The following is a 16,117-nucleotide window of genomic DNA, read 5'->3' as shown; positions in this document are numbered from 1 at the left end:
GGAAGACATGCTTCTTCCCTTGGATCTTCATGTGGTACCTTTCCAAACCAGTAAGAACCCGTCCCTTAACGAGGATCACCATTGTGCCTGGAAGCTGAGGACTGGGAGGAAATTCAGAAGCCCGGAGGATGCAGCTCAGGCTTGCAAGAGCTGGTCAGCCCAGTCGGTGTCCAGTATTTCAGAAGGTGGCTGCAGTTTTTACCCGGTCCTGGTGTGTGCCTCTTGGAGACCTCCATTTCTCTCCAGGACAGGAATCTTGCACAGTTTTAGTCGCCATGATATCAAAATGCCAAATCTCAAAGATATTGAGCTACCTGCGCAGGCAAATGAAATCAGCAAGAGTTAACAACTACACCGATTTTCGTAAACTATTTCTAAGCATCCAATTGCTTCTTTAGGTGTCTGTACAGAGTCTTAAAAATACCATTAAAAGGCCACAGACTCTAACTGCTTAGGTATCGAAATTTTGCATCCTTTGTGCATTTGAGTCGGAGTCATTCGTGCATTCGCATTTCAGTGCACAAATATGCAAAAGCTACACGGAAGATTTGATGATACCTCACCCCAAAGACAAAGGCAGAAGATTTGGTGATACCTCACCCCAAAGACAAAGACAAAACTTCTGCTGGCTTTGCTGGCGTTATAGCACGACCAAAAAGACTTAATTGGCCCTGTCTCCAAAAAAAACTGTAACAAAATTCACTCTGCGTTTGTATCAGGGATGTATACAAAAAGATTCATGTTAGATACGGTCTGACCTTTTTCAACTTAGTGTCTTTTCGTCAGAAATATGCAAATTTATCAAAGCCCTACCTATTCACTGGAAAGGTTGATTTTTTACAGTCTTCTCTTTTGCTGAAAGCCCTACTTTGTGCTTTCTCAAGTTTTCCAAGTTTTGTTTTGAAACTACTCTTTGTTCAGAAACATAAGCCAATTGCAATATTTTAAGAAAACTGCAAATGTTAAAACTGCAACAAAACGTTCAGAATATCCGAAACAAAATATTTCAGTTAACTTAAGGTGGACTTCTCTGGATAATCATTTTAACTTTTTGTCCAACATAAGAGCAATGAAACTAGTGAAGGGTTTAGAGAACTCGTCCTATGAGGAGCAGCTGAGGGAGCTGGGACTGGTTAGTCTGGAGAAGGGGAGACTCAGGGGGGACCTTCTCGCTCTCTACAATTACCTGAAAGGAAGTTGTAGGGAGATGGGGGTCGGTCTCTTCTCCCACGTTATGAATGACAGGACGAGAGGGAATGGCCTCAAGTTACACCAGGGGAAATTTAGGTTGGATATCAGGCAAAATTTCTTTCCAGAGAGGGTTGTGAAGTATTGGACCAGGCTGCCCAGGGAGGTGGTGGAGTCCCCATCCCTCGAGGTGTTTAAAAACCGTGTGGATTTGGTGTTGAGGAACATGGTTTGGGGACCCTGACAGTGCAGGGTGAACAATTGGACTCGATGATCTTGAGGGTCTCTTCCAGCCAAATGATTCTATGATTCAGGATTGGAAAATTTCTCACAGCCTTCATCATTTTCTCAGGATTTGAAAATGGTATCTCACCACATCCTTGGTTTGCCCATCTCTTACCCTGCTGCCTCAACACCCACTTTTGCCCCTCGTTTTGCACCGAGAACTTTCACTCGACTTGAACAAACAATTGTGCTGCCTAAATGGTAACCGAACCCTCATCTCCCAAATATCACTCTGTTATTGAAACCGCAGGACTATCTTTTCTGTGCTTCCTGTACACCTCCTGATGGCTGAGGAAATGAAGTGTGTTGAGGTGTGAACATTATTAGTGCTTTTGTTTGTGTTGTGAAAGCGCTAAGATGGCACAGACACACACTACGAACAAATACGGACCAGCATGCCAAGGTGTTGGGCTCAGAGAAGAGAAGAAAAACCCCAACAGCACAGTTATAGAATCATAGAACCATAGAATGGTTTGGGTTGGAAGGGACCTCAAAGATCATCTAGTTCCAACCCTCCTGGCATGGGCAGGGACACCCTCCACTACACCAGGTAGCCCAAAGCCTCACTAGGTAGCCCAAAGCCTCACCAGGTAGCCCAGTCCCCCAAGGTATTTACAAGCAAAATGTCAAACAAGCAGTAATATATTCCCTGCACTGCCCTGTCCATCTGGATATACATGCAGGTACTGCCTGAAACTCTCAGTCAGGGTAAAACATAACGTTGGTATCAGTTTGGGACTATGCCAACGTGTGCCTCGATTTGTTTTCTTTTTTTTTTTAAGCCCTCAATTTCACTAACAAATCAGAAACGGGTCTTCGAAGGGTGGTTGGTTGTTGGATTGATTTTTTTTTTTTTCTGTGAAGCTTCCATTTTCTTCAGAAAGAACTGAGCAAAGACAGGAGCAGAACCGTGCCTGGCTTTGAGCCAGCTAAAGACAGGGGTAAAACATGTACCTGAGGCCACAGAGATGACACCCAAATTCCTTGGGCCGGGGATGACTCCTTCTCTTGAGCTGCTTGAGAAATTCCAGCCAAGCTGATACCTGTTTGTATTTTTTGTTTTCAATCCTCCTAAGAGTTTTAACAGCGAGCTAGCGCAGATTCTCCCTTTTGCACAGAAACCACCGCTGCCTCTCTGTAGGGTGGCTGTCTGCTTAGCCCAGCCAGAATTAGGAGGGGGGCTATTTTATTAGCTCATTGATTTATTAGAGCAGAAATCTCTTGCTAGCTCCAGCACAGGTTACTCTCCAAACCCTATTTCATTCCGCGCCCGCCAAACAGCCCGAGCGCCCGCGTTATGAATAGGCCCCTTTGTTACCCTGCGAATCGACAAGACACACTGTTTAGTTCATGTCTGTACGTTAGCGAAGGAGGACGGGGTCTGGGAGACAGATGTGGCCTTTAATTGCATGGAAACATTAGAAGATCGTTAAGCTGTTTTTGACAGGGTTTTCCTCTGGCCGAGGGAGGAGAGCGTTGTTTCGGGGAAGGCTCAAGGAGCAGCCCCACAAACAGGACCTTGTCCTGCTCCCTCACCCCGATGCTAAACAAAACCAGAGGAGATTTAGTCAGAAGCCTCACTTTCCTGCCAGAGCTGCAGAACTACATCTCAGAAAGAACTTGCTTTAAATTGCATCTGATAACAGGCTTTTCAACACAGCTCAGGGGACTTGCCCTGTTAGAGATAAGACCAGCCGTATCAGCTCTGCTGAGAACATGGAGATGTGCCCAGAGGCCTGCTTCTTATTTATCTTAGCATGATTCGAGTGTAAGAAACTCTTCAGCAGAAGGAGAACGTACTGCAGTCACCTCAGAAAACATCACAAAGCGTTGCATGTGAAGGCAGTCTTCTCTGCAGGAACGAGAGCTTTTTAGGGGGGACGTGGGTTTTAGTCTTAGTTCAGCTACACTCCACCAAATGACTTTGAGCAGAGTGTTTGGTTGCTTCACGTTGGTTCCCATGCTGTAAAATTAACGTAACGACCTCACGTCTGTCTGCACGGCACCCCTGAGATGCTGGCTTTGTCTATGAGACACGTTGCTGCGGAAGGAGGAGCCTGACAGCTCTTTACTTCTCAGTTATCAAGTCAGAGCTGGTGATTTTCAGTTTAAAAAAAAAAAACAAAAACGAACCAAACCAAAAATACCATATTAATTGCTACAGGTGGGGATTTGCTGAGGGATAGCGCGGATCATGTTGAGGTCTGAGGGAACGGCCTGGAGATGCCAGAAACCTGACGGAATCAGCCCCAAACTGGCCCTTGGGTATAGATGTTTTTAGCATCACCTCCAGCCGAGGAGAACGCTGGGACGCAGAGCTGAGTGACGTACCTAAAGCCGTAGCGCTGAATGGCTCTCAGCACTGGGATTTGACTGCTGGCAGCCTTGGCTGCCAGCCCCCTCCCTCCCAACCACACTGTGAGCCTGTGCTCCGCTTCTTGCCTGCTTTCCCTGCAGCAAAACGTTCGAAATTCCCTGCCATGGACTCGTTCATGGCCTCTGCCTCCCTGGTCTGCTCCACCAGGGCCGCGGGGAGCCGGGAAGAAGCAGCCATTAGGTCTCACAGGTGTGGGAAACTATCCCTGAGTGCAGACTCCTTGAGGTGGCCATAGCAAGAGACCTCATTTATCTAAGCCCTTCTCAGTACTGCGCTGATAAGACCAACAGACTTTCTGTTAATTGTTACTGATAAGAGATTTTGGTACGTTTTTTCACTCAGCCTCGAGGAGAATAGGTTTCGCTTTTGTCTGGCGGTTCTAGCCCTAGGATAACACTTGTGGCTTCTATGACCTTCTTCTTCCAATGGCATTGGAGCACTCTACAAAATCTGAGCTTTTTTTGGCACAGGCATCACATGGATGGGGAAACTGAGACATGGGGACATTAACACAGAGCCATTTCTTAAATTATTTTTACTCTTACATCTTCTGCCGTGGAGTTAGCCAGGAGACAGCATTCACTGGTTGATTCTAGTTGCTGCAACACCAGAGATGGAGTTAGATGTATATATTCAATCTATACATTTGGAGTTAGATGTATATATTCAGTCTATACATTTGTCTTCAACAGTAGCTTCGCTATAGCATTAGGCATGAGAAGCCATTTTATCATCACAGGTTCCTGAAACATGAGTGTTGGTAGGGCAGTCTTTTCTCTGTGATGTTTGGTATCAAGAACAATGTGATGTTGGCAGGAAGAACAGCACCTTGTCAACTCATTTTGTATTGTAAAGTTAACTTTGGGGGTCAGCCTAGGTGCCAGGATGGGATTTAGACCCGTAACTTTTTGTCCAAGAGGTAAGAGTGATCTCGGAATCTCTCGAGGCCCTTTCTCTTGCACAGAGATTGAAACATCAGTGTTTCTTTGTAAAGAAATGAAAAGCCCCTGGGAACTTCCAGTGGTGTAAACTGAGTTTTCCTGTTCAAATATCTCGATCGAGATTGACAAAGAAAATATCTCAGTGTAATCCTGCTGAGCTGTTTTCCTTGGAATGCCACGAGCAGGCTTGTTCACAAAATCTCTGCTTTTCCTATAGGCGTATGCAGAAACAATCTCGTCACTGGAGCCGCAGGGGCTGGGCTCGGTGCACAAGAAAAACACAGATCCATGCCATCCCAGCAGGGTGGCAGCCATCAGTTCCGCTGCCAAGCGGAGGAGACCAGTTGGGAACTGGATGAGGAGCCAGCAGAGGCTGGGTATTCTGCAGAAGGCGTCAATGCACGGCTTTATTGAGCACCCAGCTGGGCAGTGATGGCACCTGTGTTTGCAGCCAGGATCAGTGGGCAAAGGAAATGGAAAACCTGGGCTGGGTACTGTTGCTAACTGCTCCTCTTTTGGCTGGTCTCTCCCATGAGGCTTAAACCTACTATTTAGAGGGATCCAAGAGACCGTGGTTCCCAACTCCTGCTAAATGTGAGTGCGATTTATGTAGCTTCAGGCTCTTTTGAAAATCTCAATCTTGGGACTTGTTCATCCCAGAAAATGCCATTTTTCTGGCTAAGAGGCAGCTAACTGTTTCCCAGCGCACTATCAAGCAGATATATATGCTTCTTGGGGAAGAAGTAGGTTCCTATGAGTCCCGAACCACCTCCCCCATTTCCTCTTATCTCCGTACTTGGTGTGATGCACACTTGACAACATGCCTGAGTAACTACCTCTGGGCTGGAACACTGCATTTATGCTCGGAATATCATGAGCACTGAGACCCTGAGCACAGATTTAATCCAAACGCGGCGCAGGGACCGGGGCCAAACCCACGACGCAAATAGACTCGAGCCCTAACACTGAAATCTCGAGCCACATCTGGTTTCGGATCCAGCTGCAGGGCTGCCTTGGACTTGTGTTTGCCCCCTCTGATACAGCGTCCAGACTTTGCAATATGCACTGTAGATGTCGGTGATGGATTGTGCCTTTTATTTCCTTTTGGCTGAACCTTTCCATCGCTAAGCATTCCCTAGGTAAGGGGCGTTGAGCGTTGCTCAGGACTCCTACCCCTGTTGCAGGGGAGAAGCACTTACTGCGCTCTCTCCTGGAGACTCTGCTTTGATTCTTTCATGCTGTTGTTTTTCCTTAGTCTGGAATAAGTCATCTTGGGCTGAAAGTGCATGTTTTGTTCTCTGCGGATGGAAACATAACAGCCCCCGATGAATGTTTCCTGATGGGCTTCCTGCGATTGTGAAGGGAATGGTGTCAGAGAACAAAACAGGATACGAGTGCGGTGTTTGTGAATGTAACTCAGACAATGGTATCAAAGCGAAATAAAAAATAATGAATGGGCACTGGTGGAGCGGTGAGTCAGAGCTCAGAGGAACCTGAAATATCTCTAAACTGCCACCTCCCAGATCTTGGGTTCCTGGGAGCACACTCTTACGGTTTCCAGTGCTTTGGCACTGGAAAGGTAAGATTTTGTGGTTTGCACCTATTCCTTCATGCTTTTAAGACTCGGCTTTATGTCCTTTTCCAAGGCAGGCTGTTAAAGAGACACACAGATGTGACATACCCTCTCCCACGACAAAGCCCCCCAGTACTTTTGGGTTTCTCATTTTATTGTTTTCATTTCTAGGGTGAATCATTTATAGTGAAAAGGTTCGATCACTTGTTGCTTGTGGAAAACAAAACCAGCAGGATCATTATACAGCCTCAGCCTCTGGTATGAGTAAAAATACCACCAAAAAGCTCTCCTTTCAGAGCAACGGTGGCACTACTGCAGTAGCCAAATGCAGTTTAAAGTGAGCTCAAGTTTTCATAAACAAAGTGCTTGGTCAGCCTGCACAGTCCTGATGAAATATTTGCAACTGAAAGCAGCCTCTGGCACTACATCAAGGAGGAGAGTCGGGCAGTGGGTGCTTTGGGACAACGCTGAGGTCAGCACAGAATTTCTGCACAGCAATAGACTGCATTTATTCTCCAGGATAGTTTGGGTTTGTCAGCCAGACACTGAAACCATCTTGCAGTTTCCCTCTGTGTGTCTTCAGCAGAAAAGGCCATAAAAATGCTACAATAATACTTACTGAAGTGTGTGTGTTCACAGTTACATCCATGTGTCTCTGTTTACAAATGCATCTGCTCTGTGCCAGTCAATTATTTTACAAAGATGAGGAAAAAAATTAATTAAAAGGAAGGTTTACTAGAGCTGGGTGGATTTCGCTGCCCAGCTTTGGAAAGCTCACAGTGCTAAGTTATTCTTAGTGAGCGTGGGCAACTTTGGAGCAGCAAAGCTGTAGGCAGAGATCAGTGATGATACAAGCACAGTAAACTGGCCAAGGAGAGTGTTGATACATGGCAAAGGCTGATCGATGTTCTGGATACATGACATGGCTTGGGAAGGATCTTGAGAGGTCATGTAGTCCTCCTGCCACAGCAGTTATGCTGATTAATTCATGGAGGTGAATCCTTTTGTAGTTAAATTCGATGCCAAAAAAACAAAGCCAGTGGCAAAGCTTCCAGCACTTTTAACAGGCTTAATATTTTACCTCCAAGGTTCAGTACTCATCCACTCATCCTAAATCATCTCACGAGATTTGGTTGGCAGAACTGGGCAGAAATTCTCCCAAACCTTCTATGATATGTCCTTCATCTGCTCATGGACAGACACCTCACCCGCTACTCCCAGTGTGTATCGGTCCAGCAGGGTGTGAAGCATCCAAGAAGGGTAGGAATGCTTAGGGAAATCCCTCTCTCTGGGGCTAGGGATGCAGGTCAGCCAGCTGGAGACTGGTGGGGATGTTGCATGCTCCAAAGCACAGCTGCCATCCTCTTGAAAAGGAAGAGCTGCCTTAAACTTCCAGGATTTAGGAACTTGTATGATTGAGATGTGATCCATCAGATATGTCCAGCGTCTCCAGCCTCGCCATGTTACTTTTAAGAGGTCAAGAGGCCACAGCAGTAATTTGGGCAGGTGCTTTTATTTTTTTCACTTCCTCTCCTGGTCCTGTGCTGAGACCACACAGAGGCTTCTCGTGGAGGTTTCCCTAGTTTGGGGCTGGTGTCCCTAAGCCTCCTTATCATCAGCCCTAATGCAGCATCTAATTGGAGAGGAGTACTATGTCCTGGTTATTCCCATTTGGTATTTAGCCAAACAAACCAAAATAGGCTCTGAACCAATTTGGTGTGAAGTCTAGACTGAGAAAAAAAGTCGTTGGTCCAGATCCTACAAATGTGTGCATGAAGTCAAGTGCTTTTTTCAAAAGTGAAGTGTACAGAAGCATAATTTAATTTTTTTTTTCAAGTCGGGCTTTGGGGATCTTGAGATCAAAACAATAAAATGTTGATTTTCGCAGCCTTCTTTTACCCACTTGGCATGAAATTTTATGGAAATAGTGAACATAAAAATAAATAGAAATCTTTCCTTATGAGAAATTTTGCAAGATCATTTTGCCCCATTTTTTAGCTGGCTAATTTCGGTGTGTTTTCGCTATTTATACCTATCTTATTCCTGCTTTTTTTTTCCCCCTAGCATGACTTACTAAATTGTGGTTTCCCATTTATTTGAATTGCGAAGAGATGATGCTGTGTTCTAAGACTGCCAAGTGAGCTTCGAGGTGGTACTCTGGGTGGAAAGTGAAAGAAAGGCAGCCTGAGCTGCAGAGGAACGCTTGTGTCGCAATTTCTCCGGGTAGTTGACCTGTTTTGTAGTTTTGAGTAAGTCTCCAGTGCAGAGTAAGAGCGAAATTATTGCAGCGTGGCATGTCATCAAAATAATTAAATGAAAGCCCTCCGATCTACACAAAGAAAGCCTCAAATCTGCAGAAACTTTGTCTTAAATGTATGCTGCCTTCTTCTTAATCCTTAGTCCTGCTGCTGCAGCAGGGAGAGCAATCCTGCATCTCCTCCCGGCCCTCCTCCTCGGGGCAGGGACAGCTCTGTGGCACGGATTACCAGCGTTTGGGCTGCCACAACCCAAATGCCATCAGCTCAGCTGGAAAATACCGTGAACAGGACGCTTTGGCAGCCACTGTGTGATGCTACAAGTAGATAGAAGAGGTGTGGAGCGATGCGCTCAGGCTGTTTGCACTACAGCGGCGTGATGGATCTCTGGTGCTTGCTGCAGCCTGCAGATCCTCCGCTGGAGGAGCAGACCTTGAATTGCTTGTGAAGGGCACAAGATTGGGTTGTGGTTGTTAGCAACAAAATGCCGATGGTTATAGTTTTCCAGGGGGAGTTTTGTGGAGTCCCTGTACCAGTCGCACAATATCCTGTAGGGAAGGTGGAACAGCATCAGCAAAGCTCGAGAAAAGCGTACTGAAAAAGCTGCAGAGGTCTTTGTATCTTTTTGTTTTAGTATTATTTTAATTCTTTGGTGTGTTGTAAAGACTGGATATATTAGAGAGTGGGATTGCAGTCCAGGTCTTGCTTGGAATTACCAAAAAGATTCCTATTTTGTTCCAGTAACAGCACTGGATGAGGCTTTATGCCCCACAGATCTTACAGGGTGCACGGATCAGAGCATCAGAGGACTGAAGGGAGAAAAAAGGCACGGACAGAGGAATGCTTCCCTACAGGTTATGCCAAAGATCAAGGCCAGGGATGAGAATAACACTGCCTTCCTGCCTCCTAATTCAGCGCCCAATCCATCTGAATTTGCTGCCCCAAGACCAACACAGGCTCTACTCCTTTTTAAATTTTATATTTGACTCATTTTCTTCTAAGTCTGATGTTATCTCTTTTCTGCTTGTGTGAGATGCTGGCAGCAGAAGTGCTGACTTGTAAAACTGCTGTGCCAAAGCTATTTCTATTCAAGGAATAGATTCTCTGTGCTAAGAGACCATGGCTTGGCTGGTACCTCAGATTTTGATGCTTTGCGTCGTACCTCTGGGCTCTTCAGGCTGTGGGTCTGTGTTGGGAACCTTCTCTTTACAAAAATATTTCAGGAGTGATGTTCTCATGGGACTAAGAATGGTGAAAGTATATTATTGGAAAAAAGAAAAGAAAAGAAAAGAAAAGAAAAAAGTCACTCTTCTAGAGGCGGAGGTAATCTTTCCATGCATGGCACGATGGTTCAAGCACTCAGCATTTTCTTCTCTTGTAAGTCAGACTTTGTGGAGGAGGATGAAACTTTGATCTTTAGCAATGCCTTTCAAATGTGGTTACGGCCAGAAAAGTGAATGTAAAGTCAATATTTAGTGAAAATGCATTGCATACACCTGGAAAGAGTCGTTATCGTAGACTCTGGGTTATACCGGAATGAAAGCACCGACTACTGTCACCTCACCAGCTCTTGTTCTCGTGACCTTTCTCATGGAGCTGAGCTGGAACTCCCATGGAGCTGGGAACCTCTAGTGGGCTTTCCTTGCTGAGTAGCTCTGGATAAGGTTAAAAACCTGAAATTTTAGAGCCCTTGTCCAAGGCAAAGCATATCCTGGGGCTAGCTCTGTTCTCAGTGCAGTCATCAGCGTGACAAAGGCTGTGTTGGGAACCCTGAACGGAAGAACATCAAGGCAAAGGATGATGATTCACATCATAGGTCTAAGGGATCCGGGAGCGTGTGGCAGCTCTACGCAAAGCTGTTTCAGCAGTCTCAGCCATGGGAGCGTTTCGTTTGTGGCGGCTCAGTGGTGGGCTGCCCAGCAAAGGCTGGGGCCGCGCTTCACAGCGAGCTGAACTCGCCCATCGCGGCGCTGCCAGCCGCCGTAGATGGGACTTGCCACATTTATGCCAGGAATGTGATTAAAAACTGGAAAAACTGAAGCTAGCCTACTCCCAAAGGCAATATAATGTAACATATATGCCAGAATAATACACACAAGACCCCTGTCTCGGACTCAGTCTGGCTAGCTCAAGGACACAGCCCGGGAGGCAGCGGCATGGGGGGAACCCTGGTGAGCTGTGGCCTGTCTGGTTAGGTTATGTTAGCACCTTTAACGCCTCGGTGTGTTTTCCCAGTCAGCCGTCGCCAAACGCTACGTAACTCTCAATTCCAGGGGATAGAAATTTGCCCTCTGGTATTCAATTTAACTGTTGCTCTCTTCCTCGGCCAGAACTGAAGCCAAACACTTCCTGAACAGCTTAGTCCTTCAAAACTGAATCTAGCCAAGCAGGATTTCTGATAGTGGATACAAGGAAGGCTGTACATGTTGCTCATCCGCGTCTGTAGCTCGATGCTCTGGCAGGACCAGCCAAGCCCTGTCCTCTTCCAAGAGAGTGAAACTGAGTTTCAGGTAGTCCTCACTCCTAGGACGTTATCTGAGCGGTCCCGGTACTCAAACCCTGCCGGCTAAAGGCTCCCTGTTTCTTGCCACCGCTTTGTTTTTTCTCTTAAGCTGTAGATGCAGGCACCACGGAGGAGCTGGTTGCAGCAGGGCTTGGCAGCATGCCACCCAACTTCCCTCGCATGCCATCAGCAATAGTTGTTTGTTATTGACGCCGCACCACCCGGGCCGTAAGCAGGTGTTACAAGCCACTATCTCTGCCTGATCTGCTCTGGGTGTCTTCGGTGCCCTCAGAGCCTCCAGTCTGCAGCTTTTGCAGCTGTGACTAACTCAGGGTTTTAGCTCAAACCATTCCTGGTTCAGCAACTGCTTGGCCCCGCCGTGATGGCAGCCATCGCATTGGAATTTCTTTTCCTACGTGCGACAAGAGTTTTAAAGATGGCGGTAGAGTTTGCAGCCTGTAGGCATCCAAGCAGAGGTTCTCCGTGCAACTGCTGCCTGCCTGTGAGATCATCATTATCCTTGTTAAAGCCAGTCCCTGCTGTAGGCAGGGCCCAGCAGCCGCTTTGTCTTCCAAGGAAGATCCTTATCTGAGAAAGGAAGGCTTCTCCATCAGATATTCCGTATATCGGAGAAAATTGTGTGCTTGCCTGTGTATGTAAAGATAGTTGTACCTGGATGCAGCTCCAATCATTGATCCTAGTCCAGGGCTGGTCTTTGGGGTGGGGTTTATTTGGGGGGTGGGATGGCAGGTAGCCAGAAAGATCCCTGCTTTTCTTTTTTTTTTTTCCCCATCAGAACCTTTCTTCAGAAGAAAAATGGCTTTAGACAGAAAAATCGTTTTCCCAGATATTGTTTCCCTAAAAACCCCCAGCTCTATGTATGCTTTTAGATTGGAAATCTCCAAACCAAATATTTAAAAATTTTACTTCACGATTTTGCAGTGGTACCCATGGTTTCCTTGCCTCTGACCAGTAAGATTGATGCATAGACTAGTCTAGACTGGGTCTAGACAGTTGGAAGTCAGCCCAGAGCTCCAGGTATTTGGGGTTCACCTACCACCTCATGCCATAACGTAGGGAACCCCACATTTTTTGTACTGAGAAGAAGCAGAGACCTACAGAAGATGTGTCATTTAGCAACTCCTGCCTGACATCCTGACTTCAGTACATCAGAGAAGCAGCAAGTCACTATATCCCTACCTCTGATGGAAAGATTTGCTCTCTTTTAAGAGCTCTCACCGGAAGATCTCATGTTCTTGTACCTTTCTACACAGGCAAAGTTTATAGCCTGGAGATAGTCTCAACCCCTTTAAGGAGTTTCGGACACAAGGCAGTGATCATACAGGACAGCACCACAAGGAAATTCTTCCAAGAGACATCTTCCACTCCCTAGCTGACTCTAATTAAAGCAGAAAAAGGGAAGGGTTATTTTGGAAAAGTTGTGCATCCACTACGAAAAAACTACTGGAAAGGATGAACACAGCCCGAGCTCCTTGCAACCCGCAGCATTAGGCAGCGTGGGGTAAAAGCCCTCATTTTTGGTGTTTAAAGGTTGCAACCAACTCTGCTGATCAGTGTGAGAGGTCGCTCACAAAATTTTTACAGCAAATACTATAACTTCAGCAGGGCTTATGAAGATGTTTGAGAGTTCCTGTGAATTCAACCTTAGTCAGGCCCACTTAAACTCAAGGCCAGGTGGGATGAGGCTTTGGGCAACCTGGTGTAGTGGAGGGTGTCCCTGCCCACGGCAGGGGGGTTGGAACTGGATGATCTTTGAGGTCTCTTCCAACTCAAACTGTTTTATGATTCTAAATTCTAGGCTGCTCAGGCTTACTTGGTTTTGTTACATGATCCAAAATCTGAGATAGAAAAGTGCTGATATTTGTAAATGCACTTGACTGATCCGACTCTTTCTAAGTGGGTTAATTTCAAGCTGGGAGAGATTCTCATGTTCACCCAGTAGCCTCTAACTATTGACATTTTTTGTGGTGATATCAGAGCCTGGTAATATCTGATTTGCACTTAGCTTCTCGTGTAATCAGAGGATTCCAGCAGCTGCACTTTGCGAAGTTTTCATCATTTCTGTTTCCCTCCCCGGCTGCGGAAAAAGTTTGCAAAACTAACCTCAGAAACCATTACTGGGGGGAGGGAGAGCGAGCGAGCAATAAATTATTGCTCACGGTTTGGGCCGTGCCCTGTGAATTTTGAAGGTTTAGCAACACCCCACCTTTCAAAGCAGAGAGTGTCTGTACATTCACGGGTAACCCACTGCCCCGTACGCATCGATGTTATGGGTCCACAGAGTAGGGGAGTCTGTTGCTGCCTTTGTTTCGGAGGTCTGCACCATTAACTCACATTAAAGCAACGTGTGCTTCTAGTTTGGGAGGTTCCTCGTTCAGTTTCTGGCTTGCCAGCCATAATGGCAGCTGTGTTACGTGCGGTTAGCTCAGCTCCATAAAGAAGACGCAGACCCCGTCAGCTGCACTTTCAAGAAGGCAGGACGGTGCCAAAGCCTTTAGGAACCTGGCATGCTTCATTTAGAAAACCCAAACGCATCAACGCAGGGAAATTGAGAGTCAAAACTTTTCGTCAACATTCGGGGTTTCAGCAGGGAAAAAAAAAAAAAAAAAAAAGGGATAACAATTTCCTGTTTTTAAGCATTTCTAGAAATGCACAGTTTGGTAACTCACCAGTCCTCCCTTTCCCACAAAATAAACAAAAAGCCTAAAGTAATGCATTTTTTATCCCACCACTAACACCCATAACTCTGACCTGTACTGACTGCTTCTCCTTCGCTGGTAACCTCAAAACATAAACACCACGCAAACCCCTTTGAGTGAAGATGTACAGACCTTCAAATAACACTCAGACATGTTACATACTACACATCTCTCTGCTTGGTTTTGGACCAGCAAGTGCAGGCAGGTGGGCAGGTAACTCTAGGAAACTGCAGATGAAGCTGCTTACAGCAGGCAATGAGGATGGTATGGCACCCAGCAGCCACCTTTGCTGTTTGCAGAAGTCAAGCTAACCTTAACTCCGGCCCCACCCGGAGCAACCCAGCAGCTCGCAGAGCAACCCGCCGGTTTTGCATAGGGGTTACTGGACCCCAAAGAATCTGATTCAACCTGCGATCCTGGCAGATGGCAATTTCAGACAGCGCTGGGCAGCTGTGGGGCCCTCGCAGGTGCTCACCAGCTCAAAGAGAGAATAAGGGTGGAGTGACTAGTTGAGTCATGACTCTGAGCTCTCGTCTTTTTCTCTCCTCAGGAGGCCCTGTCGGTGGTGAGCGACGACCAGTCCCTCTTTGACTCCACGTACGGCACCGCCGCTCACCTCCCCAAGGCAGACATGACAGCCTCAGGGAACCCCGACTACGGCCAGCCGCACAAAATCAACCCTCTGCCTCCTCAGCAGGAGTGGATTAATCAGCCCGTCCGGGTCAATGTAAAAAGGGAATATGACCACATGAATGGATCAAGGTAAGGAAAGACCCTTTCCACGTCTACTGAATCTTAAATAAAAGCAAAGCACGTGCCGTCCATTCGTGCTCTTGTCCTGCATATCAACAAGCTCGACCTTTTGTGTAGGACCACATCCCACTCACCCTGGAGCTCCTTTGTCGCTCATTTTTTAACAGCCTGAGGATCTTGCTCTTGCAGAGCAAGTTCTCCACAAATGCTGTACAGACTGACATGAGATTGCCAGGACAGAGTTCATGCTGCAAACACTGTTGGAAATTGCACATTTCGTCACTTAGTTCAGCATCCCACAAACGTGCCATGGTTCAAGGGGCTCCTGGAGATGGAGTCGGTCATGCAGGAACAGCCGGTGTTTATACCAGTGCTCCAGAATGAATCCAGGGAAAGCTGCACTAAAGGGCTGTATGGACTTTACTGGAGGGCCCCTCTCTTTGCATCTGTAGCTAGATTTGTGCTCTGCCCTGGCAGAAGCAACCCTATGAAACCAGAGAGCTATTTGATGGAGAAGGAAAAAGAGGAGGCTGAGGTCCTTTGTGACAATCAATGAGGTGTAACAAAACAAAAGGCATATACCCACGTCTTCTGTGGGAATATTTGCATCCATTGGCGAAAAAGAGAGTTCAGGAGTAGATCTGAGCAGCAATTTTAGCCATCAAAGAGACATTGATTATGCTATATCCTCTACGACTTTTAGCCAAAGAGGTAGCAGGCCTGCTCCTCCCCAGTTGTAGTTAGAGCTGGGGGAGATGGATCATTTCCCTCTTCAACGAGAAATTCAGAGACTTGAAAATATTTTATTATCACAGCTCAGGTTGCCTCTTTTAAAAACATTTCTGTAAGTCCAAAGCCTAGGAAAAAAACCTCACCTTCTTGGTCAAAATCTTTGAGTGTAGAAATGTCAAATGTTTTGAGTTTTAAATACATGCAATAAAGAAAAACGATTTTATTTCTTAGCATTAGGTTTTACAGTTCATATTAATTTTGAATTTGGTTTTAAGTTCCAAGTCACAAACGTCTGTAACGTTTGTACGATGTTAATACAAGACAGTTAAACAGTCAAGGGTTTTTCTTCTTTAGAGTTAGTTCAGGGCTTCTGTAACAGCTTATTTTCTTGGTTTCTGAGAACTTAGCAAAGTGTAGAGTTTGAAACAGAAAGCAGCCTCGCGCTTTCAGACTTCTATAGTGAGAGGATGGTGTCAAAGACTTCAAACAGCAGCGTGTTTTTTTTCCTCGTAAGTGTACAGTAGATGCTGATTTCACTATAAGATAAACGACTTTGCGTCAGTTGCTCTTTGATGTCGGTCGTTCGTAGACTGAATTTGCTCTTGCTCTGGTCGTACCTTAGTCTGATTTCTGGACTTTGTAAGAACTACATGCATTTTTGCATTAGTGTTTCCAATCTCAGAGTTGAGGCTGCAACATGGGAAAATTAGTTATTTCCTGAAAAACACCGTGCCTGGATAACACAAAAGGATGGATCTTGAACATACCAGCAGGTTGGCTTTTTTTGATA

At 46.1% G+C, this 16,117-nt stretch overlaps 1 protein-coding gene across 6 annotated transcripts in view; it reads left to right on the top strand.

Moving 5' to 3' along the window:
• The window catches only part of FLI1 (Fli-1 proto-oncogene, ETS transcription factor), a 90,772-nt gene that overhangs the window by 36,272 nt on the left and 38,383 nt on the right, over nt 1-16,117 (top strand). For 4 of the 6 annotated variants that reach the window (XM_086626925.1, XM_086626927.1, XM_086626924.1 and 1 more), the window contains one exon: nt 14,393-14,604. In XM_086626925.1, coding sequence (XP_086483051.1) covers nt 14,393-14,604 — 212 coding nt within the window. Of the gene's footprint in view, nt 1-14,380; nt 14,605-16,117 lie in introns of those variants that run through there. The other 2 variants (XM_086626928.1, XM_009985540.2) reach the window with 1 other exon arrangement.

The sequence above is a fragment of the Tauraco erythrolophus genome, chromosome 26 (assembly GCF_009769465.1).
Source record: "Tauraco erythrolophus isolate bTauEry1 chromosome 26, bTauEry1.pri, whole genome shotgun sequence".
In the NCBI taxonomy this organism is placed as follows: Eukaryota; Metazoa; Chordata; class Aves; order Musophagiformes; family Musophagidae; genus Tauraco; species Tauraco erythrolophus.
Note: the sequence above shows the minus strand (reverse complement) of the source record. Positions and strands in the feature narration are given on the sequence as shown.